The 22564-nt window shown below is 52.2% G+C and overlaps 1 protein-coding gene across 9 annotated transcripts in view; it reads right to left on the reverse strand.

The window, feature by feature from the left end:
* The window catches only part of GPSM1 (G protein signaling modulator 1), a 73514-nt gene that overhangs the window by 15258 nt on the left and 35692 nt on the right, over positions 1–22564 (reverse strand). For 8 of the 9 annotated variants that reach the window (XM_069031615.1, XM_069031616.1, XM_069031620.1 and 5 more), the window contains 2 exons: positions 11699–11769; positions 9405–9584 (listed from right to left, as the gene is read on the reverse strand). In XM_069031615.1, the coding sequence (XP_068887716.1) occupies positions 9405–9584; positions 11699–11769 (251 nt within the window). Of the gene's footprint in view, positions 1–6582; positions 6663–9404; positions 9585–11698; positions 11770–22564 lie in introns of those variants that run through there. The other variant, XM_069031623.1, reaches the window with a different exon arrangement.

Consider the following 22564-nt stretch of genomic DNA (forward strand, 5'->3'; position numbering starts at 1 on the left):
TTTCCACATGGATTTTGACAGCTTTTACCATGCCAGGCTGGGTTTCCCTGTCACTGGTTAACAGAAACACACCAGCCTGGATTTAGCACCTGGAGCTTCTTTCACTAACCAAGGACACAAGGTAGAAGCATTCTCATTCCAGGTCAGTCTCTGCAATCTGTGCAGAGGATGAGTGGCTCTAGAGGTCAATCTGACCTATCAAAAACCTGGAGGTTCCCTTAAACACCAAAACTGGGAGTGAACCTGAACTACTGCTTGAAACAACTCCGGTTGGAGGTGGATGACAACAAGCAGCGAGTTTGTGGGGTGTAGCTCTCACCCAGGGCTGTGGTACCTGGCTGTGCACACCAACACACACCCAAGCAGCAAAACACAGGGTTTTGGCTACAACTCATTGCAGTGACTTACTCTGCACTTGGAGAGGGGTGGAACCAGGACCATGCTCAGCCGTGGAGTCTCAGCTGAGCAGCACTAATTTGCTAAACTGAAATAACTACGGTGCTTGAAAGGGTATAACCCATATTCCTGATTAATTAGCACAAGGTTAATATATAGAACACTTCCTCTATCCACCTCCCCACTCCAAGCCCCATGGAGCAGGGCAGGTGAGCTCCTCTCAGGTGATGGAGACAATCCAACGCTCCAGCTGCAGAGATGCCCTGCTCCCCCCAGCCCCTGCACTCCCTGCACCTCACACTGGAACCTCCTGACAGTTTGCTTTGAAAACGCTTTGCAAAAAAAGCCTGCTCGTCTCTGGATTGCCAAAATTGTGCTGCTTTCTTGAATCAGACTTTTATTTAGACACCTACTTGCTCTGAGCACAGCAATATTTTACAAAGGAGCTGAGCAGATGCAGCACCTTCCCCAGGGGTGGTGGGGATGGGGGAAGTTGGTCGTGGAGCTGTGCACACCCATCCACATCAGCACCCATAACACATCCAGCCTGCACATAAACACCCCTGGCTCAGCGAACGCCCAGATCTTAATTATTATTTACTCACACGCCAGTAATGCCTGAAGGCCGCGTTCGAGATCAAGGCCTCGTTGTGCAAGGCACCCCACAAAACACGAAATCCTGGCCCTGCTGGGGCAGGGAGGCTTCCTGGGGCTGGTACCTGTGGGTTTGCCACTGCAGCGATGGTCAGACACAGCCCTGCTCAGTAGAGTTGAAACAGGCAAGACAAAAATCACATGCAAAGGCAGGAGCAGCTTCTCCTATCAGCCAAAAGCATCTCCTGCTCTGGTACCTGCTGCTGCAAAGGGCAGGATGAAACTACACCCTGTTTGGGGTTTGCTCCACATGACAGTGCCCAGAGATCACTGGGATTCAAGTAGCTTTAGATACAGGCAAAGAATCCTGCTGGGACTTTCCTGCAGGTCCCAGGGGAGTGGCACCTCCTGCACCCAGGCACACGCAGCGCCTCGCTCTGCTGGCTCTCCAGATGGGGCTGCATCGACTGCTCATCAATGAGCACTGCAGGGAGCTGGAACTTCCCCTGTGGCACAGACAGCACGATCCAGGATGGAAAAGTTGGATCCCTGGGACGGTTTGGGGCCCTGCTCTAATTGCACATCTCCCCAGGGGAGCCTCTCCAGCCATCCCTGCACACGGAGCACTTCACTGGGCTCAGCTCTGCCAGGGCTTCTGGGGCCACACAGGGAATGGGAAGGAGCCCAGGGCTCTGAAAAACCATTATTTGGGCTTTTTCAGATTAATTGGTGTTAACTGCCTTGGGAGGCTTAAAAATAGCTCTGCTAATGGGAAATATGGATGCTGAAGGTGAGGTGTGAGCAGAGGCCACGTTAACCTGACACAGGCTGTGCCCAGCCTGCAGCCAGTGCCAAAACCAGGGACACCTTCTGTCCAGCTGGGAATTGCTGCCTGCAGCTCTAACCCTGACCCCCCCTCAGCTGCCTTCACACTCATCTGGGGACAGGGGGAACCTTCCTGCTGCCACGGCAGGTTTTATCAGGAGAGCTCCGAAACACAGCCCTTGAACCTCCCTGTGGTTTATGAATTCCCATCCTTCTCCTGCAGCCAGCTCCCAGGGGGCCTCAGTTTCCCACACCCTAAGTACAGATGCAAGGACAGCTCAGAGAGACCCCAAAGCCTCTGCTCACCCCAAGGCCATCCTAAATCCAGAGGAGAGGATTGCACTGGATGGGACAGTGTCTATCCAAAAGCAGTGGGTTAAGGAACAACCTGTCCCCCGAGAGGTCACTGCCTCCTTGAACTCTCCTCCCTGACCACAAACTCCACGGATGGAGCTGCCTGGTGCCAGCAAAGGCTGCAGGGTGGCCTCTGGGCAGGATGCCCCAGTGGCTGCTCTCCGGGGCTGATTTGGCCTCCCCAAAGCTGGGCAGTAACAGACAAAACCTAAACTCGCCCCAGGACTGTGCTGTGTTTGTGTCCTCTGGGGGAGCCTCCAGCTCTGCCCAGCAGCTGCAAACAGCCACAATCGAAGATAAGGCTCAGACAAAACTGGTCTGGTTATACAGCTCTGTCCTTCAGTGAAACCCAGAAAACATCACATTAGCATGCATTTCCTGGTTTGAAATACCATTTACATAAAGAGAAACACAAGTTATCGGTACAGAAAGGATCCTCTGTGTAGCCCCAGCAAGCACAGACCACGATCCTTTCCCAGCACAGGGATCCATCCATGCCAGATCCCTCCAGCCACAGCTGGGAGCTCGGGGATGGTTGGGCAAGAAAATCAAACACAGCCCTGAGAGTCACCAGAGGCCCCCTTGTCATCTGGTGCCACCCCAGCTCCAGGGATTTAAGCCCAGCTTGGCTGATTTACATCCAAAGAGAACCTGGGCTATGATATTTTTTAAGCTCTCCTGCCATGTGAAGTTTAATAAATGCCACAGGCCGGAACTGTGAAGGTACAAAGTGCCCCAGGCATGGCAGAGACCCGAGAAAGGAATGAAAAGTTCCAGATTTTGAGAGAATCAAACATTTGGAGGTTTATTGCTCTGGGTTTGGCTTCAATTCATCCTTTTTTTTTCCAGTGCTGTTCTCTTTAAAGTGACAGTTTCTAGGAAATGGTGACTGTAACATCTCTTTTACTGTCTCATCCCACTTGATGGCTGACAGTTTGCTGGGAGAAAAGGTTGTGCAAGGAGGAAAGCAGACCTCAATTACGGCTTCAAAGTGCCAATAACTGCAAACTCAGTTACAGTGAGCCAAGAGGAGAAGAATGGATTGGGGGAGCTTGGTTTGTCACCTCCAGCCCAGGTCACAGACCTTCAGACCTCCAACACGAGTCTGCTGGGTGACCTTGGACAAGCAGCTCAGCTTTTACTTCCTTCCTAGAGCAGATTCCTCTGGTAAGAGGCTTTTTCTTACAGTTTTCTACCTCCAGAGCCAGCCTCCACCCGTAGCCAGTTAAGGATGGAATATGGAGTCCTTCCTACATTCCCCTGATCCTCATCCTGAGCGATCTGAGAAACATCCAGACCCTGGGTGCCCTTGGTGTCAGCCCTGCAGATGCCAGGCTGGGACACCCTCCCACACACGGCACAGCCCGTGGCTCCTTTTCCCTGCGTGTGGCTGACGCACAGGCACGGGCTTGTACAAATCCTGCCTCCATCTCCCTTCCACACAGCACAGCTTCGATCCACAGCCTGACCTCAGCCTGGGAGCAGGGAAAACAAGGGAAAACACAGAAAGAAGGTGTGCAAGCAACAGAAATACCCCAAAGACAGGGGGCTCGGGGTCATTGATCCCTGCAGTCCATACAGACACTGCCCTGCCAACACCAGCCTTGTCCCAAGGAGCACATGGAAGTTTCTTGCCTTCTCAGGAAGGGTCATTCCTGGGTTCAATCCCTTGGATCTGCCCCTCAGGAAGGGTCATTCCCAAGTTCAATCCCCCAGGCACGACACTCACCTGCAGCAGAGGCAGCTCTGCCCAGCTCTGCCCTGCCTCCCTCACAGGCTCATTGGATAATTACAGAGAAAACCAAGGCAAATCCCAATTTTAGTGCCATTATAAAACAGAGAGGGGGAATTCATTACCTGGCAGCTGTTAATATTCAAGGAAGAAACTGATAATTTGCCTCTGAGGCAACGAATGCAGCAGAGGCAGCACAAGCCAGAAAATGCTGCTGCCTCCCCCCACCTTCTCCGTGCAGCCACTTTTTGCAGAGGTTTTCTATCCCCACATTCATTTCCCTGCCTCCCATGCCAGCACCGAAGTCCCAGTGAAGAATTACTGTCAGGGCTCTGCAGAACTCCTGAGAGCCTTGGCTCTGACTCTGCTGCACCTCCAGATTTGGGAGAGCAGTTCTTACACCTCTCCTGGCTCGTGCAGCATCAGTGCAACCTGAGGCAGAGAGCAGGAGCTAAAGAAGGACCGTGCACGTCAACAAAGAGACTCAGAGAGAAAGACAGGTCAGACAATTTCAGATGACTCTGGGGACACAACCAGATCCCTGACTGCTTCTCCCGACAGCCCAAATCCCTGGAAGAGCCTCCTCATACCTGTCAGGCTCGAGATCTCCAGGTTTTCCTGCACATCCTGCCTCCAGCTAGGAAACAGCACAGCCTCCCTGCCCCGAGCACTTTGGAAGGTCCCACAAGCTCAACAGGAAGATAAAGCACTCCAAGAACAAGCCACGGCTCAGTGTTTACCTGCTCACTTCCAAGAGGACTGACACCACCACAGCAGCCTCCAGGTGTCATAGGAACAGTCTTAAATTTAGCAGCAGCTGCCTTTCCTCTCTCCCTGGCTCCGGCTGCTCCCTTCCTCTCCACTCCCCAGCTCTCAGAGCACGTTTACACCAGAAAGTCTGACCAGCACTAATGGCATAATTATACCCCTGCAGCTGAGCAAACATGGAGGCTGTGGGATAAAGGAGGGTGTGATTTGCACTGCCCTTGTGTTGTGGGAGATGAAGCAGGGACCAACCTGACATTAAAAGAGAGGGAAGATGCACCACAGAGCAGCAAAGGCTGCCTGGTGTAAACCCCATGTTCCAGCTCCTGAGGGAATTGAGGAAGTGTCAATCTCCTCTCAAACAAGACGAGGTGACCAGGGAAATGATACTGTGGGGCCAGAAACCCCCAAGGCTGACACATCCTTGCACCCCAGCCCATTCTGCAGTTCCCAGTGAAGTCACAGGGGATGGATGGGGACACCTGACAGCCAAGAGCTGCCTGGACAACCCCTGGTTCAGCAAGGACAGGCAGGATTCTCCAGCTCTGCTCCCTGCCACCGCCCCCAGGGCTGACCCTCAGAGGGTCAACCACGAGCATCCTGCAACCCAACAATCCCCCAGGAACTCCGAGACACAAAACCATCAGAAGAACTCTGGCAAACTGCCTCTGGGGCGGGGTCGTATGACCTACAAAAAAATTCCCTTCTTTTATGGTTGCTTCTCACTGTAATCATAAAAAAGGCCTTATAAAAACATTTGTCCCAGGGAATGTTTGGTGATGCAGAGTGCTTGAAAATTGTTCGGTGTCTAAATACATCAGCAACCCTGCAAGTCGTCACTGCAATCAAACACAGCTCCTCTTCCCCTTGACTATAAATGGGCTTGGCTGAGGACAGGGTGGGGAACAGATCTGGAGAGTGACGAATCACTCCCTGGGAAGGGGAGAGCCGAGAGGATCAGGACCATTTCCAGAGCACAGATCTAGAGAGGAGTGGGTTTGAGCCTCACCCCGCTCCGTGAGTTTTGCTCCAGCTGTTGGACCGTGACACAATAAAGGGTTTTAGCCCTTGAACCCTGGCTCATGCTCAGTCCCATTGACCTCAAATATTTCAGCTCAGTGCTGACCTTAAACACAGAATTGGGGCAGGTCTCCAGGAAGTCTTTTCCAGAATACGGAGCCCCTTTCTTCCATGGGCCTCTCCTTTTTGCACAGAGGAGGGTGAGGGACACGATCTCTCGTATTTTTGAAGTGTTAGAAAAATCCCATCCTTCCAGTAACCTTCTAATAACCCCCTAAAACACATCTGCTACCAAGTCAATCCTGAGCTGGAGCGTTCTGACCTTCAGCACAGTGGAGAGAGGGGTTAAATTTATGAGCAAGCCTTTGATGTCTGCAAGTTTCATGTAGTACAAAACCTCTGCTTTGATGTTCCTTTTAAAAGAGAGGAAACTCGGAAGGTGTGCACTGCATGAGTCCCAGGGAGGGATTTGGAGGGACTTGGATCTGGCTGCCCACAACTGCAGCACAGAGAGGGAGCTCTAACACAGCCACTTTTGCTCAGGGCTCTGCTGCAACAGAGCAGAAACATGGCCAGAACCATCTCACCCTCACCAGCTTCTCCCAGACCAAACCCACCTTTGCAGTGGAGCTGCACACCTGGGCTCACAGGTGAGCAGGACCCTGTCCCTGCTCATCCCCCAACCCTGGCAGGGCTGGTCCTTCTCCTCCCAGCGACCACCAGCCATGGCTGGGAAATTCCCCCACTTCAGGGGGCCCTGGGAAGGGTAAGGAAGCCCCTTTCTGCCCCAGCAGGGTCAGGAGCCTCCTGCATGAGCATCACATTCAACACCAGCCTCTTGCACAGCAGTGGCAGGAAGGGCTGAGGCACAGGGGGGACCTGCCACGCTCTCCTACCTTCCGCAGCACCTGGGCCATGGCTTCTCCCATCCATCCCAGCATCCCCACGGCTTTTCCCGCAGGCTGAGCCCTCCTCTCAGGGCCCGACAGAGCTGCCAGAAGGGACAGGCTCCTCTCCATCCCCTGCTCACTTCACTTTTCCTTGCCTCTCCTCCCCTCCGCCGCCTCCTCCCATGGGGAGTTTCCCAGCAGCTCAGTAATTAGCAGCATCATCACCAATGCTAATGACAACCACCACAGCTCCTGCCATCCACAGCTCAAGCAACTTTACAGCCATCATCACGCCTCTGTAACCTCCCCGGGGGAGGCAGGCAAGCAGCATTACCCCATCACAGGATGGGGAAGAGGGAGGTAAACAACAGGCAGGGGATGGGTGCTGAATCCAGGAGCTCTGACTCAGGCACCTTCATCTCCAGGACCTCCCCATCCCGGGACCTGCCCGGCTGCAGAAGCCCCTTGGGAGGGAGGTCAGGGGCTGTGCTGACAGCAGGACTCATCCAGAGGTTACATCACTGGACCTGGGAGTCCTGGGATGAGTTTTTCCCCTGCACACAGCCTGGGTTCTCCTCTGCCATGGGACAGCAGAGATTGTGGCACCCCAGAAAAGCACCTCAGATCAACCTTTAGAGCTCACCTCTAATTAAGGACTCATGGTTTGCCAATGGATTAAAGAAAATTTTTGCTTTTTCCCTCACAAAATGAGGGATCTAGGAGAATTGTTGTCTGAACAGCCTGACCAGGAAGAGCTTCTCTCCCATTTGGGTGGGGTTTGCTACCTTTGATTACAAAGGCTCCCACGGATGGAACTGCAGCTTTTCAACTCCCCTGCAAGAGCAGAACACAGTGGGGCTGCTTTGCTCTTGGCAAAACCCACAGGATGACGCTGACTTTAAACATTCTGAGGTCTGGCCCGTGCTGCAGAGTGAGCCTGGCAAAGCTGGGAGCACCACCACAGCAGAACTCCCCTGAAGCGACCCCGCCGTGTCCCCCACGGCCACCACAGAGCCCTCTGGCCACTCCCCAAGCCCCACACGTGCTGCCAAGAGGTGACCAGTGGCTGGCAAAGCCCCACAGGGCCTTTTTTAGACCCAGTCCATGGATCCACAGCTACACTCCTAAGGAATGCTTCTCTCAGCTCTTGATGGAGCATGGCTTTTGTTTGGTCTCCAGCTGAATGTCTGAGTTAAAAATACAAGGCTATTTCTGGCAGAAGTGGGGTTTTTTTCTGCTTTTGTATTGCCTTGTGTGCCCCCATGGTGCTGTCTCCTCTCTGGCTCAGATGAGCTTTGTTTTCCTTCCCAGTGATCATGTTTGCACCGGTGAGCTGTAGGAAATGTTTTTCCCAGCAGACCATTTCCACAAGCACTGTTGGGGATGAAGAATGAGCTCAGAGAAGTCTAAAAAAAACCCCAGTCAGTGTAAAAATTCGGTCTCCAGTGGCCAGAGAACCGAAAACAGGAATGTCTGTGGTAAAACAGGGATGTGTCCACACACTCATGCACACAGGTACAGCAAGATCTGTTCTCAGGAACAAAGGACTCAGAGCTAGAAACACCTTCAAGCATCCCCACTCCACAACCAGGCTTCATCCCAAGCTCTGCAGCTCCGACTCTTTCTTACCCAGCATGAAAATATTTAATTTCGCTTTTCTTAAATGCCAAGGAAAAAAAATAGGCCTGTCTTTTCTGGCTTGGATTTATTCCATCTGGAATCACTGCATGATCACAGAACTGTGATAGTGTGTTAGAGACTCAGTGTAAAGCAAAAACCTAAATACTTCCAAGCACCCATGAGATCATTGATCTTTCCCTTACGCTTTGTCTCTCCTGGCAACAAGCTGAGGATTTGGGGCTTCTCACTTGAGATCACTGAGTTCAAACACCTTCAAGTCCCCTCCCACGATCCAGAAATGTGCCATCATTGTGGGTGTGAGCCCTGTTTCCAGGACTTGGAACAAACCCAGCACAGCTGCAGGAAAGCTCCCCAGTATTTGTGTTTGCCATGTGTCACAACAAACATCAACACAACCGGAAGGGAACAGCCCAAAATCAGCAGAATTGTCCAGTGAAAAACAGCAAAAGGCACCTGGGGAGCTTCCCAGGATATGGATCCTCACCATCTTCCAGGGAGCCAAGCACAGGCTGATCAGAGCTCCCCAGCACAGGACCAGTAACCTGGAAATCACCAACATCAGGGCCAGCTCCTGCTCTTGAGGAAATGAGTTTCAGCTGTGCTGCTTCCAAATAAAAGCTCCTGGAGGATGAATTCTACCATCTCTGATGAACTCTAAGAGCCATCAGTGTGATCAGAACATGAGGTGGAACATCTACACTTGGCAAAGGCAACCAGCACTTTTGGTCACTCACCAAAGACCTGGGAAAGTTCTGGTTTTTGAAGGCACCAATCCCACTCCCCACGAACGCCAGGAGCTGATCAAATCAGCTCCACAAGGCACCCACACTGCTGTGCTTTTCTGGAATTCAGGGTATCACATCCTGACAGGCCTAAACTCAGCCAAGCTCAGCTCCAGACTCCTGTCCCTCAGAGAAGGTTATAAACATCACCACTAAGGGCCAATCCCTCACCGACCAGTTTGTGATGGAGACTGGTACCACTGCTCTGCTGAAAGGACAGTGATGCTGAGGCTCAAAGAGGCAAAAGGATTTGCCCACAGCTGCCCCCAGAGCCAACAAACAGAGCAGGGCTCTGTTTTCCAGCCCAAAGGCCCCACTGCCACCCCCACACCAGGCTGGAAATGAGGTAAAAACAAACACGAGGAACTCCCAGATCAGCACTGGAGATAAAAACCATCTTCCTACCGACTGTGGCACCTGGACTCGGACTTCCCCAGCATCCAGAGGGGATGCACTGGATCCCTGGGATTTCCTCTCCGAGCTGGATTGGTGCTCCCGGTATTTCTTCGTTCTCACAGGTAACGACAAGAACTCCTTTCCTGAGATCTTCAGCTCTCGCACGTGGTGGCTGTCCCCATTCTGGTCCTTGGGAAAGCAAGAAACAGTCACTGCAGCAAGTGCCTGTCTCAGGTTTTAGTGGAGCTCTGTTGGCTCCTACCCACAGAGCAGGAGAGGCACAGCAGCACAGCTCATGTGGGGCTTGTGCTCAGTGCTCCCACAAGCACAGAAATACAGGGCTGTCACCCCAGGTGTGGGGAAAGGGAGGTGACAGGGATTCCAAACAGGAATAGTGAGAATAAGGAAGGAGGGATTGGTTTCCCTGCATGCTGTTGATGGCATCAGTGCAGCCAGGCCAGTGCCCACACCTTAAAAAGTGGCCACATGAACATAAATCAGATCTAGAAAGTGCCTTGCAGTGCCTTGGTTGGAGGCCTTGCACTGCTCAGCGCATGACAACAGGAGAGATGACTCAATTACAGGCTGTAAGCACCTTCAGGGTGAAAGCCAGCATGTGAGAAAGAGGTTTTAGTCTGGTACACAAAGGAATAAACAAGAGGCTGGGAGATAAAACCAGAGGAGCTCAGATGAAGGAGTAAGAGGCTGGAGAGAGCAGCATGAGCAGGGAGCAGTGTTCCCGAAATGTGCTGGAGCTTCAGAACTGAGGTGGGCATTCCCTGTGCCCCAACACACAACTCTGTGCAGAGGCACTGGACAGGAGCTCCTAGAAGTGTGGTAACAGGGGGGCTTTGCTGGCTTTGAAGGCATTTCTGGCAGAGACAACACCGAGAGGATGCTGGAGAGATCACAGTTCACTCCATGGGTTTACTCCTTACAACCTCCTCACTCCCACCACAGCACAAAGCAAAGGAGCTTCTCCCAGGGCTGAAACCCCCTGCTCCTGTGAGCCACAGCAGCACAGAGAAGAGGAATTGCATCCAGAGCACTCTCTGAAGGAGAGTGAACTCACACCCTGCCAAGGACCACTGCAGGGGGAACAGGAGTGCTCACACCTGACCCCACAGCTCCTGCTTGCTCCATCCTCCCCATGAAACCCCTGAAATCCAGAACCCTGCCTGAACTATCGAGTGGTGTTCAGCTTTTACAGCAAAGAGCAGGAAGCCAACAGCATTAGCAGCAAGTCACACATCAGCAAAGCCCCTGGCCAGCCCTCAGGGCTGTGCTGCTCTGATGAGGACACACGAGCCAATGTCCCCTGACCCTGGGCACTGCTGTCCCTGCCATCGACACCCCAGAGATGGAGTCACGTTGGTGAGAGCAGGCAAGAGCCAAAACAGCCAAGGGGCACTGGGAGAATTGATAAAAATACATTAGGACATTCGGAATTTATTTTCCAAAGAGAGTTAATTCAGGGAGGAGCTTTTGCCTGGCCTTCCCAGTGTTTACTGGGATTTTTAGGCACCTAAATGGTCTCTCAAACCTGAGGTTGTTTTCCTGTCTGCACCCACCTGCAGCTTGGGTGAGCTTTTCCTCTCTGTGACAGTTCTGTAAAGGGGAAATGTTCCCCAGGACACTCGGCAGAGCTGTGCTTGGAAAGCACAGGGAGAATGTGAATGATTTGTGCCAAAACCATCCCAAAAAGGCAGAATGGCTGCAGGCCTGGCCACCTCCTCTGGGAAGGGGCACGGCTGAGCCCTCAGCAGCACCAGCAGGATTTTCTGGGAGACTGAAATGATCCCTGTAGCTGGAAGGGCTCAGTGCCTCCCAGCTGCTGCCAGAACAGCCCTGGGGACACAGAGGAAACGCTGATCTGCTCGGATCTGACATTCCCAGCAGCAAAGCAATCCTTGGAGCCCCTGCAACAAACCCTCTGCCTCCTGCAGTGCTCCTTCTCCTGTGTCTGCCCTCTCTGTCACTGCACCAGGGTGACAGGACACCAGGACCTGCCACAGCCACCCAGGGGCTGAACAGCTCACGATGATCCTTCCAATAAAGGGCTGCTTTTTCAAAAAAAGCCCAGAAGTGGCTTTTCAGCTTTGAGTGTTAAGTGCCTTTTTAGTCAGACCAGCTGTTCCTTTCCTCCAAGCTCTCTAGAAACCCTCTTTGGTTAATCCCATTGACTCCAATGATATCTGCTAATTGCATATTTCCCTGCAAATGAAGCCAGTCAACAACAAACCAACTGGAATCTGTGTACAGATTCCCACTGACAATCTCTGAGGCCAGACATCTTTGCTTACCTTCTCAGAAGGGAACTTGAGGAGGTCTAAGCTGTCCATGCTGTTCCTCTGGAGTCTCTTTGGCCTGGCTCCTACAAAACAACACATTCACATCAGGGGGGTGTCACCAACAGCACAAATGTCACACAGAGAGAACCCAAACCACTAAAAGTCAAAGGGATGGGATGTTGGCCTTGAGATTCACTTGTGGGGGTGTTTTCCTATTGTTTTGGGTCTTTTTAAAGCACTGCCACAGGGCTGTGTGAGGCTGTGGCTATCGAGCTGCAGCCAGGTCACACCACAACCCCGATCTCAGACAAGGTCTCTGGAATTCAGGAGTTACAAACCTCACCCTAAGCCACAAAAGTCATGGGACTGGCATTAAGCAAAATCGTAACAAATAGACAATTTCATGCATTTGTGGATTTGTTGCCTTATCATCGTGTTTTTAACTGAATGCTTCTGGGACTCAACTTTGAGCTTTTCTCTATAGCCACAGAGGCTGGAAAACTAAGTGAAGGAGCAGTATTTTCTATCACAAGCCCAGCCTTAAGGGGAGCAAAATCTTGCCTTGAACCTGACAGAGGAATCAAAACTTGGCAGGATTTATGATATTCATCTGAGATTTCATAAGATTTTGATGTCTGATTCCAACAACAACAGAGTGGGTGAAACACAGCTCAGCTGTGACTCCTGGTTTCCAAACCCTCTTTACCTCCACAGTCTCCCTTCAACCTGCCTCCAGCTGCTCCTGCCTTGCTGACAAACAGCCAGGATGTACAAAATGGCCCTGGGATGCTTTCACCACATCTGGGAAAGCTTCTGCCCTTCCCTGATCATTCCTGAAGGCTCAGTTTAGCTGATCCCCACGTGACACCCCCCTCCAGCAACACCCCACAGGGCAGAGACCAAAACTCTCCACTCAAGGTCCTGTGACAGCTTCCAAGCTTGAGGGGAAATCCTGGGGGAGGAATGATGCCCACGCTGAGCCCTGAGAACGGAAACCACGAGCTTTGTGTGGCTCCTGCAGCAGCAAACTCCCCGAAGCCCACCAGCCCCAGCTCCCACCAGCCCAGCAGCACCAGAGCCCGTTACCCCTCCGGGCTCAGGGGGCCCCAGAGCTGCTCACTGTGCAAACTTAACAGAGAGAAGGCACAAAATTCACAAATCCAGGCTGGCTGAAAGCAGAGCATGTGGATTAAATGGAGAAAGGTTGCAGGGATTCCTGCACCAGCACGCTGCCAGCTCAGCCAGGGCTCCAGATGCCACCACAGCTGTATCCAAACTGCACCAGCTCCAAGGACAGCACTGCTTTGAAAAGCTCAGCTTCACAAGAGACAAGCTCAGATCAGCTGGGCCATCACCAAAGGTCATGAACACACATCACAGCTCGGTCATAAGGGATCTAAAGTTTATGTCCGTGCCCCTCACCACCCTGAAGGGATTTACTGCTCGCAGCCATAAAGACTCAAATCAGCAAAACATTTCTGCACATTTCTGCCTCTCTACTCCAAAAGGCACATTAGCACCAGCTTCATTTTAAGGTGATTCATTACCAGGCTTTGAGTTCAGGGGACTGACATCAGGGCTGGAGGTGGAGAACAGACACTGATGTGAACACACAGGAGAGCGAGGAACGCACGTCACGAGGAGCAGTCGGCATTTCCACCAAACTCTACCCCTTCCACACAAAGCCAGGGGCCCAGCTGGCAGCAGCTCTGAACACTTACATTGGAAAAGGCCTCAAAGATCTCAAATCCAACCGATTCCCACCCTGTCAACCAGCCCAGAGCACTGAGTGCCACATCCAGTCATTCCTTGAACCCCTCCAGGGGTGATGACTCCCTGGGCAGCCCCTTGTAATGCCCAACAACCCTATTCCTGAAGAAAATTCCTATTGCTCCGCCACATTCCCACCATCCTCAGCATGGAGGAGGCGGCTGTGAGATGGGTGAAGGATTTTGGGTGCTGCCACGTCGCTCAGGCAGGAGCTCAGCAAGGGGAAGGCAGCGCTGGGTTGTTCCCAGTGGCTCCCAGTTACGCCCTATGGACACTGCTAGAGCTGCCTGTGGCTTCCCTCAGAATAACCTACAGCAGCAAGGTGGGTGTGGAGTAAAAATCACCTCCAAACACCTGAGCAGAGGCACATTTGGGTCTCAGAGGCGAGGCCAGCCCCTGGAAGCGAGTGTGCGTCACAGCCCCGTTTAACAGCCACTTCCAGGAAAGCAAGAAAGCAGCAAAGTGTGCCCAGTTAGATAAACACACACCATTCCCAGCTGTCCAAAGAGTCATTAATTACACACCTCTGTCCTCAGGTGCTTTTGTGTGTTCCCAGAGCGCTGAACCGCTGGCCAGCAGCCATTAATCTCCAAGCTGAGAAAACCTACCCGGTGCTAATTTAATAGACACAGGCAGCTGAGCCTAGCCCAGCAGAACAACTCGTCTTTTTCTCCTCCTCTGATGCTGGTGCCTGTCTAGGACTGTGTGGGGCTTACACACAGTTGAGCTGAGAGAGGAAGGAGTTCAGAGTTACAAAAAAACTTCATCCAACTCAGCTGTTTCTTCCAGAAATCCCAGCCAGTGCTGGGGCCAAACACCGTCCCCACTCACCACCACTAAAACAAGCAGCAAGAAGAATTTAGAGGGTCCCTATCACTCAGGGCGACCAGAAACTGGATCCACACCAGCAGCAACTCCCACCAGACGTGTGGGAGCTTCTCCCCTTCTCATCCCACACATCCTCATCCGCCTTCCAGGAGAGCAGAGCTTTCCATACTCACAAGTGTCCCACGACAGGAGTCCTGCTAACTTTCTGTCTCCATTCCCTCAGATATCTCCAGATGCAACTTTCAGCCTCCTCCAACTTATTTTTCCCAGAAATACCTGCAGCACCACTTAATGCTCAGCCAAAGCTGAACTCTGCCTCCTTCTCCCCAGTGCTGATCCACAGCAGCAGCAGCAGCCGGGGATGGGAAGGATGGAGCAGCTGAAAACTCAGGTCTGTTCCTCTGGAAGGCTTTTCCCCCTCTCTCCAGCATTTATTGGCATGTTTACCAAGCCTGCTGCAGAGTAACGGAAAACCTCAGGGGCCTTTCTAAATGCTCTCTCTGTCTTGGAGGTTTACTGAGGTCTCGAAGAGAGCAAGCTGAAACCTTCTCGTGAACATCAGCTGAGCAACGCTCCTGACTGGCTGCATTCATGCCCTGTTTTCCTGCAGCTCCTGGGATGTTGCTCTGTTCGCTGCTCAGGGGTTCCTTTTTTAAATATTTTTTTTCAAAATCTCCTCCTCCTTCCCCCCCCCCAGGATCTCCACAGCAGCACCACGAACCAAGGGGATTTTTAAAAATTTTTTTTCAACTTTTTGCTTTTGCAGTTTGGTTGCTGAGGCGAGTTTAACGGTTTTCACATTCTTGTATTTATTCTGCAGCCACGGCGAGCACAAGGAAGTTTTATCAAAGATGGGGATGGGATGATCTCGTGGAAAGGAGCATCCAGGGCAAGATGGGCAGCGCTTTGCTCCTCCATGGGCAGGCTCCATCTCCAAGAGATTGCAGCTGACAAGATCGAGCTGAACATGTGTAGCAGCGACTCAGGGAGCTCTGGCAGGAGCTCTCATCAAGCTGACATGTGCTTTGATAACTCCCAGCTCTGCCCCCTCTCCCGCAGCTGCCGCCTCCCTCCCGCTTTGAGCCGGAGCAGCAGAGCAGGGCCCCCCCACCCCAGACAGAGAGCCAGTTCTGGATTTGCAGCTGGGAACACGCTGTATCCCTCAGGGGGGCTGTGCCAGAGCAGGCAGAATTCAACCTGACAGGGGACTCCATGGAAGACCAACGGGGAAAGGCTGTGGAGCCAACATCAGCCCCCGCTGCCCACAGCGCTCCTGGGCGAGCTGCACACACAGCGCTCTGCTCCCCACAAAGCACAGGCTGGGCACCCCAAACAACACAACAAATCCAGCATCAGGGCTTGCTGTACTCTCACGAAAAGGTCATTTCCCCCTGTACCTGCATTAACCAAGACATTGATTTGGCTTTTGGGTGAGTTCTCACAGCCCCGGACATCGCCTCCCCCCCTCTGTACAGACCCAAACCTTGATTCTGGCAGACAACTCTAAATATTGCTCAATATCATTAAGCCAGAGCAGCCAGCCAGTTGTATGGGGTGGAATGCTGGTCTGGAAACCCTTCCCAGCTCCGAAGTGACAGTGGAGATACGGTCCAGCGCTCCCAGTGCTCACGGAGCATCTCAAATCATACGCTGCCGACATCTAATCAGGGAAGCTCTGTCAGGCTCGTGCTCCATTATTACAGCAAAGCTCTTAAAGAGGAAAGGGGGAGGGGGAAAGCAAGCACAGCAGCAGGAAAAGAAAGAAGGGGGGGGGGGAAAAAAAAAGCAGCCTCCAGTAGGACAAGCATCTCATTTAAGGCTTTAATTAGTCTTCAAACACATAATGGGTTCTGGCACTATAAATCCACTTGACCTCTATTATTGTCAGCACTCGCCTGATTAATGGTGGCATTTGTTTTCCCAGTTGCTACTGGGATAGAACAATACTTTTCTCTAAACAGAGAAAGCAAATAATATCACTTATTTACGATGACTGGGCCATAAAATGCTGGTGCCAAGCTGTTGTGTGCCCATCCATGGGAAGGAGCATCTGCTTGCCCCCGTCCCACAGGCAGGAAAGGACCAGGGAATCCCAACAGCTCTGGGTCCTTCTGTGTCAGAGGGTACAGAACTGGGAACCACAAGGACAAGGAATGATCCCTGTTCTGCTGGGAGGACTGGGCTCCAGCACTGAGCTGTATCCACTGGAACACAGAGCACAAGCAAATCTCAACCTCCCAAAAGACCCTGAGCACAACAAAACCCTGCACCAGAACAAGAATCCTGCAGTTTTCTCCTCCGTGGCAAAGCTGTTTCTCTAAAAAAGCTGCACACAATATGTGGCAATAAAGAGAAGTTCCTTTTGCATCAAGGTGCTCGTCTGGCTGATTTGGCAGAAGATGCTCTGTGTTCGTGTCGCCCGAGTTCTGCATCTCCACAATCCAGTCTGACAGCTGAGCAACGGGCCGAAAATAACAGAAATAACAGCAACGCTGCACATCTACACAGCACCCAGAGCCCTGGGGCGTCTGCTGACTGCACTCAGGGTGAGCAGCTGGCACAGGCTCCTCGGATGGGCAGAGGGAACGAAGAGACACTGCACCACAGGCCAAAGAGCGCTCACATTCACATGGAAGAGGTACAACCTGGAAAAGCATCCTCCTTGGAGGCAGAAATGGCACAAGGGAGCTACTTTTTTTCTGATTTCTTATTTGTTTCCCCCAGTGAGGGCAAACTCAACGTAGGAAAGCTGCAGTCTTGGAGTAGAAGGTGATCTTATTTGTAGCCTTACAACTCTGAGTAATTGCTGTGGTGTTGGGCACACCTTTGATTTCAGCTTTCCCCCAAATGTGCAATAGGCATCAGCTTTTCCCTAACCAAGGCTTATTTGCAAATAAAGCATCAGCAATTTGGGTCAAAGAACGAAATATTTTGGGGGGGGAGGTATTTGCAGAAAACACAGAGCACCCAGCCATGAAACACTTCACAAAAAAAAGCCCTGGAGGGTGTGCGAAGGTTGGGCCACGTCAGGCACAGCCTCCTCTAACCACAACCCCCCCAGGCAATCGTCTGCTTCAGAGAGGAACAGTTGTGGGGACAGAAGGATCTTTTGGGAGATAAACTGAACTGGGTGGAGCAGGCTGGGAGGAGGCTCATAACCTCAGGGCTGATTCAAGAGCAGGATGATGGACTTGGCAGCAACACCGGGCCTGCTTCTAAGGGCAGGATTTTCTCTGCCAGGACACAGCAGAGTCTCACGACCTCCCACCATCCATTATCAGCTCGTGTTGAACAAGCAGAGATCAAACTCGGAGTTTAGCTAGGAAGTGACACACAATAATTAACAGGGGCCACATCTCCAGCAGCCAGACGAGCCCAAGGACACGATTTTGTCCTCCAGACTGACTCAGGGAGGGCAGAGAAGGAGCAACCACGTGTCAGCTTAGCAGCCATCAAACACCCACAGTAAAATCCTCTGAAAAAGAGGGGGAATGTACTTGATCCCTCCCCCTGGATGCTGCTGTGATCAGCCAGCAGCTCACAGCAGCTCCTGGAATACGCTGCCCACGCTGGACTGGGATCCTGGGCTCTGCCAGGTGTTTTTGCTAAGCCAAGGTTGGCTGTCCATGGGCTTGTCCCTGCCAGGGAAGGATGATGGTCCTGAGGTCTCTCAAGAGATTACAGAGACTCTGCTGAGGGTCTGGCCTTGTCCTGCTCAGAGAAGTGCCAAAGCACACTGTGGTCATCCATACAGAAACTTTTAAAAGAGAAAAGGTTATTCTAGCTGGGCAAGAAAGAGAGCTTCCTTCTTCTCTCTTCTTGCTCTGAGCTGTGTAAGAAGCACAGCAAGCAGAGGAATCTTGATCCTAACGGCAATGCTGTGCTGTTGGACAGAGCAGCATCACAGCCATGGCATTTCCTACACAGCAGCTACCAAGGGAAACTGTCTGGGGAAGGTGCACTCAGGAGCCAGACAGCACAGCAGAGCTGGGAGCGCTGCTGGAGTCTGGAAGTGCAGCCAAAGGGAACTTCAGGCTTCCCAGAACCACCCATTTCCAAAAAGTTCTCCCTCCCCACAACAAGAGATTGAATCTTGATTGAATGGATGGCTTTGCCACAAGCCACGTTGTGCTTTCTCTGCCACAGGCTTCAAGAATTGGCCTCTTCCTCATCCTCTTTTCCAGCACTTGCCACCTCCCCCAGCATCAAGATAAAACAAATTTCAGTAGCACAACATCATCTTCTCCAGTCCTGGAGCATTTCCTCTGCTGTGAGCCAAGAACTCCTGCTGGATTTTACACAGATGCTGGGAAGGAGGCTCATGAACACAGCAAGATGAGAGAGGAACAATAAATACTTGGGAAGAGTATTTTAAAACTTCCTAAAGCCAATACTGGGGCAGTCTGAAGTGAGTGCTAAATCACTGAGTTTAAAATCCAAATGACTCAGAGGTTCATCCCCCCATCAGTGCTGGAATGATTTAACAGCTGAGGTTACTCAGGTTTAGAAAAAAACTCATTCTAAACAAGAGGCATCTTTTAGAAGTCCTAAACCTTCACTCAGGACCCCCCTGTGGAAGTAGCTCTCCCATCCTTCCTGCCCTGCTCCCTGAAGGACCACCACAGGCAGGTCTTTTGGACACCTTCCTGCAGGCACATGGGAATATTTGCCCCAGCTCTCCCTCTGAGTGGAGCACAACAAAGCCACCAGACCACCAATCCTACCTTCCACTTGGCCAAAAGCCGCTCTGCTTCTCCAGCACCTCATCCATCACCCCCCTGTGTCAGCAGGTACAATTAACCAGCACAGCCTCGGGCTTTCATTTTCAGAATGAAAAAAAGGCTGAGCTGCAGCCCATCAGCTCCTGGGAAAAATCAAACAGAGCTGAGGATATTTAATATTAAGCACTTGCAATTGCTGCACTTACTCAGCGTGACTGGTAAGGACGGGGCAGGTTCCACGCCGGGGATGTGACCCCGACTTGTCTGCCCAGGGAAAGGCAAATGCTCCCCAGACAGTGAAATCACAGCCTGAGGGAGCAGGGCTGGCCCACTGTCAGCAAGATGCTGCTCTCACACGGCCACATCTCTCAGCTGACAGTTTTCTGCAGGAAGATTGAACAAACTACAGGGAAGGAACATCCCTGTCCCTGGGCAGCATCCCAGCCCCAGGCACAGGCTGGCAGGGGGTGCAGCATCCCCAGCTCCCCGCTTGCATCAGCAGAGGGATGGTCAACCCTGCCTATTTTATCAGCCCTAAACACTTTTTAGGTACTTCAAAGGTATTTAAAGCAAGCAAATGAACAAAAACAAACAGGCTGGAAAACATAAAAGCGGATTTCTTCTATTCCAGTCTTATTGATCCAAGGGTTCAAAGATTCCTGTGAAGAGATGAGCTCAAAACTGCATCGAGGATGCAAAGCCCCACAATCAAAGCCCCACAGAGCTGAGCAGTGCTCAGGAAGGAGTGGGGTTTTGTGCCCACTGCAGAACACAACCTGAAGCTGGGCTGCCTCACACAGGGACGAACATTCCCGGCACGGAGCCTCTGGAACACCAAACAAGCAGAGCAGCCTCGTGCCTACCACTTCTCAGCAGAAAATGAGCAGAGAGGGGAAGTCAGGCTCATTCTCTGACCCAAACTGCCAACGCTTTATTTACAAATAAGCCTTATTCCAGCCTTGGTTAGAGAAAAGCTGATGCCCATTGCATGTGTGGGGGAAAACTGAAATCAAAGACGTGCCCAACATCACAGCAATTGCTCAGAGTTGTAAGATCACCTCGTACTCCAAGATTGCAGCTTCCTACACTGGGGTTTGCTCCCAGTCAGGCTCAGGGCCGAGTCCCTGCCTGCCCTCAGAGCTGAGCACAGCAGGGCAGTGGTGTCTGTTCTGCAAAGAGCACAGAAACCATGCCAGGAACCAGCTCTGGCAGCATCCCCATGCCAACGCCGCCTGGAACACCTGCAGCCCTCCCCACCCACTCCCAGCTGCCAGCAGAGGTTGCTTCGTGTCTCCTGACACTGCTGCTGCCAGCGGGTGACGGCTGAAGCTGATGAGCTGCTGAAAGCAGAAGAAAAGCAGCCCGGAGTCAGTTCCCACTCTGGAGAGGTACAGAGGGTGGCCAGGGCTGCTCTCTGCCTGCTCCATCCCGTGGCTGCTGGGTGATCCCTGGCTCTGTGCTGCCCTCACAGCTGGCAGGATCCCCCCGAGGATCGAGGCAGCATCCCCAGAGACCTGATTCACCCTGCCAGGAGCAGGCACTGCCTCCAGGCTGGGACCAGGAAGGGCTCAGCTGGGTGCTCCCACTCCACGCTGGGAACAGGCAGCTCCTCGCTGGGCAGGTGCTGCAGCCTCAGCCCACAGCAACTCATCTGGGAAAGGGCAGCCAGGGAGGGGGCACCAGTGCTGGCTGCACCCCCCGACATCTCCCAGTGCTGCTTCTGGCCCTGGTTGCCTTCACCCCTAAAAACAACCTCACAGAGCCACAGAGAAGTCCTTCACTTCTGTCCACAGGCAAAGCTTACCAGCACTCAACTCTTAGCTTGCAGTGTGTGAAAGAGAATGAGGCTTATTCAGGGCCACATTTTTGGTTGTTTGGAGAAACAAACCCAGCCCCTGTTTATTTACTTCATGTTCCAGCTACTCTCCAGCTTCCTTCAGTTTGTTGATTTAAGCTCTCTGTGTTTGCGTTTCTCAACAAGGTCGCTGCTTTCACAAGACTTCTGCAGCACTGCCCCGCTTCTCTGGCCTCCAGCTTTGTCTTCTGACATCCAAATACTCTCAGAATATTAATTAAAATCAAGAAGAGCTCAGCAAGGGAAGCCAGAACAGCAGAGGAAAACATCAGGCACTCCATCCACCCCCAGACCCCAGTGAAGGGCAATGCCCAAGACTTACAAGGAAAAATAACCTGTGAAGGACATCACAGTGAAAACGTGGCTCAGCCTTTGCTCTGAAGCTTTACTGTAGCTGCTTGGTGAAATTGATGTGTTTTATCACATGTCTGCCTTATCAGAGGATTTTAGCATCCTCAGGAACGTGCAGCCATTTTGTAACCTTAAGCAGGGAAAAGAATCTGAATGGAGAAAAAAACCTGAAAGCTCTCCTCACCACGAGATTTGTCAACATCAAAAGGCACGGCTGGTTCAGAAGCCAACTTGAATCTCAACTCTCTCACCTGCTTCCTATTACAGAAACAGATGTTCCTCTGGCTGTAAATTGCTGCTATTAATAATATAAATAATTATGCTCTTCTAATCATTTAATAGGTGCACAGGAGGGTACCAAGATTTCTGGCAGTCATTAAGTACATCTCCCTTCCCTCAAGGGCTCAGAGACACATTGTGGCCTCTCATCCTCTACTGAAGCTCGGAATAAGAGAGCTGAAGCTGGGATAAAAGCTAAGGAGAAATCAAGGAGCCAGGCTCCTCTCCACAGGCTGTGCCCTCTGCACATCTCCCTGTGCCCTGGCCAGCACCTTCCTCACTTGAGCTACAGCCAGCTGTGATCTCACACTCCCTTCCTGTGGCCCCAGCCCACCAACACAGAGCTGATTTTTACCTCCCCAGCAGATTCCCAGGACCTGGAGAGGGGAAATCCTGCTCTCCAAGATCCTTCCCTCTCTGCACCGCAAATCCCAGTCATTTGCTGGTGTTCCTCCCCAGAACTCTTCGTCCTTCTCTCGACAAACAGCCCCAGCCTTGGGAATGGTGAGCAAGGGCACCACGGATTAACGAGGTCACTGCAACCTCCAGAACTCTGACTGCAGCTGCTCAGCCCTTTCCCATCCTCCAGCGATCACACACACACAGACCTGCATGGCTCTGCCTCTGTCAGATGACAGAAACATCACTGCTGGCTCCAGATGTTAACACAGCACATGTGGATCTCTGGAGGGCAGCGAGCAGCCCACGGGCCACATCCACACTTCCCTCTGACCCAGAAACAGCACCAACACTGAGGTTCATTTCCTCTTCCCCCTTCACAACGAAGTCACTTGCCAAAGGGAAGCCCCTGAGGAAATGCCAGGAATGAGTTTTGCAGGAGTTACAAAGGGGAGATGACGTGCAAAGGGAGGCTGGGGAAGCTGTTGTGGCCCCCACAGCCTTTGAGGCAGCAGCTCAGCTCCACTGCAGCTCCAGTGGGGCACAGCAGGACACGCTGGCTCCCTCACCACAATTCCATTTCCCAGGAAAAGCTCTGGCACTGACACAGCAGGTTATGCCTGGGAGATCAATATGAGAGCACACACGCACAGCCAACCTCTCCTTCCCCTCCCA

Source organism: Aphelocoma coerulescens, chromosome 17, assembly GCF_041296385.1.
Source record: "Aphelocoma coerulescens isolate FSJ_1873_10779 chromosome 17, UR_Acoe_1.0, whole genome shotgun sequence".
Taxonomy (NCBI): Eukaryota; Metazoa; Chordata; class Aves; order Passeriformes; family Corvidae; genus Aphelocoma; species Aphelocoma coerulescens.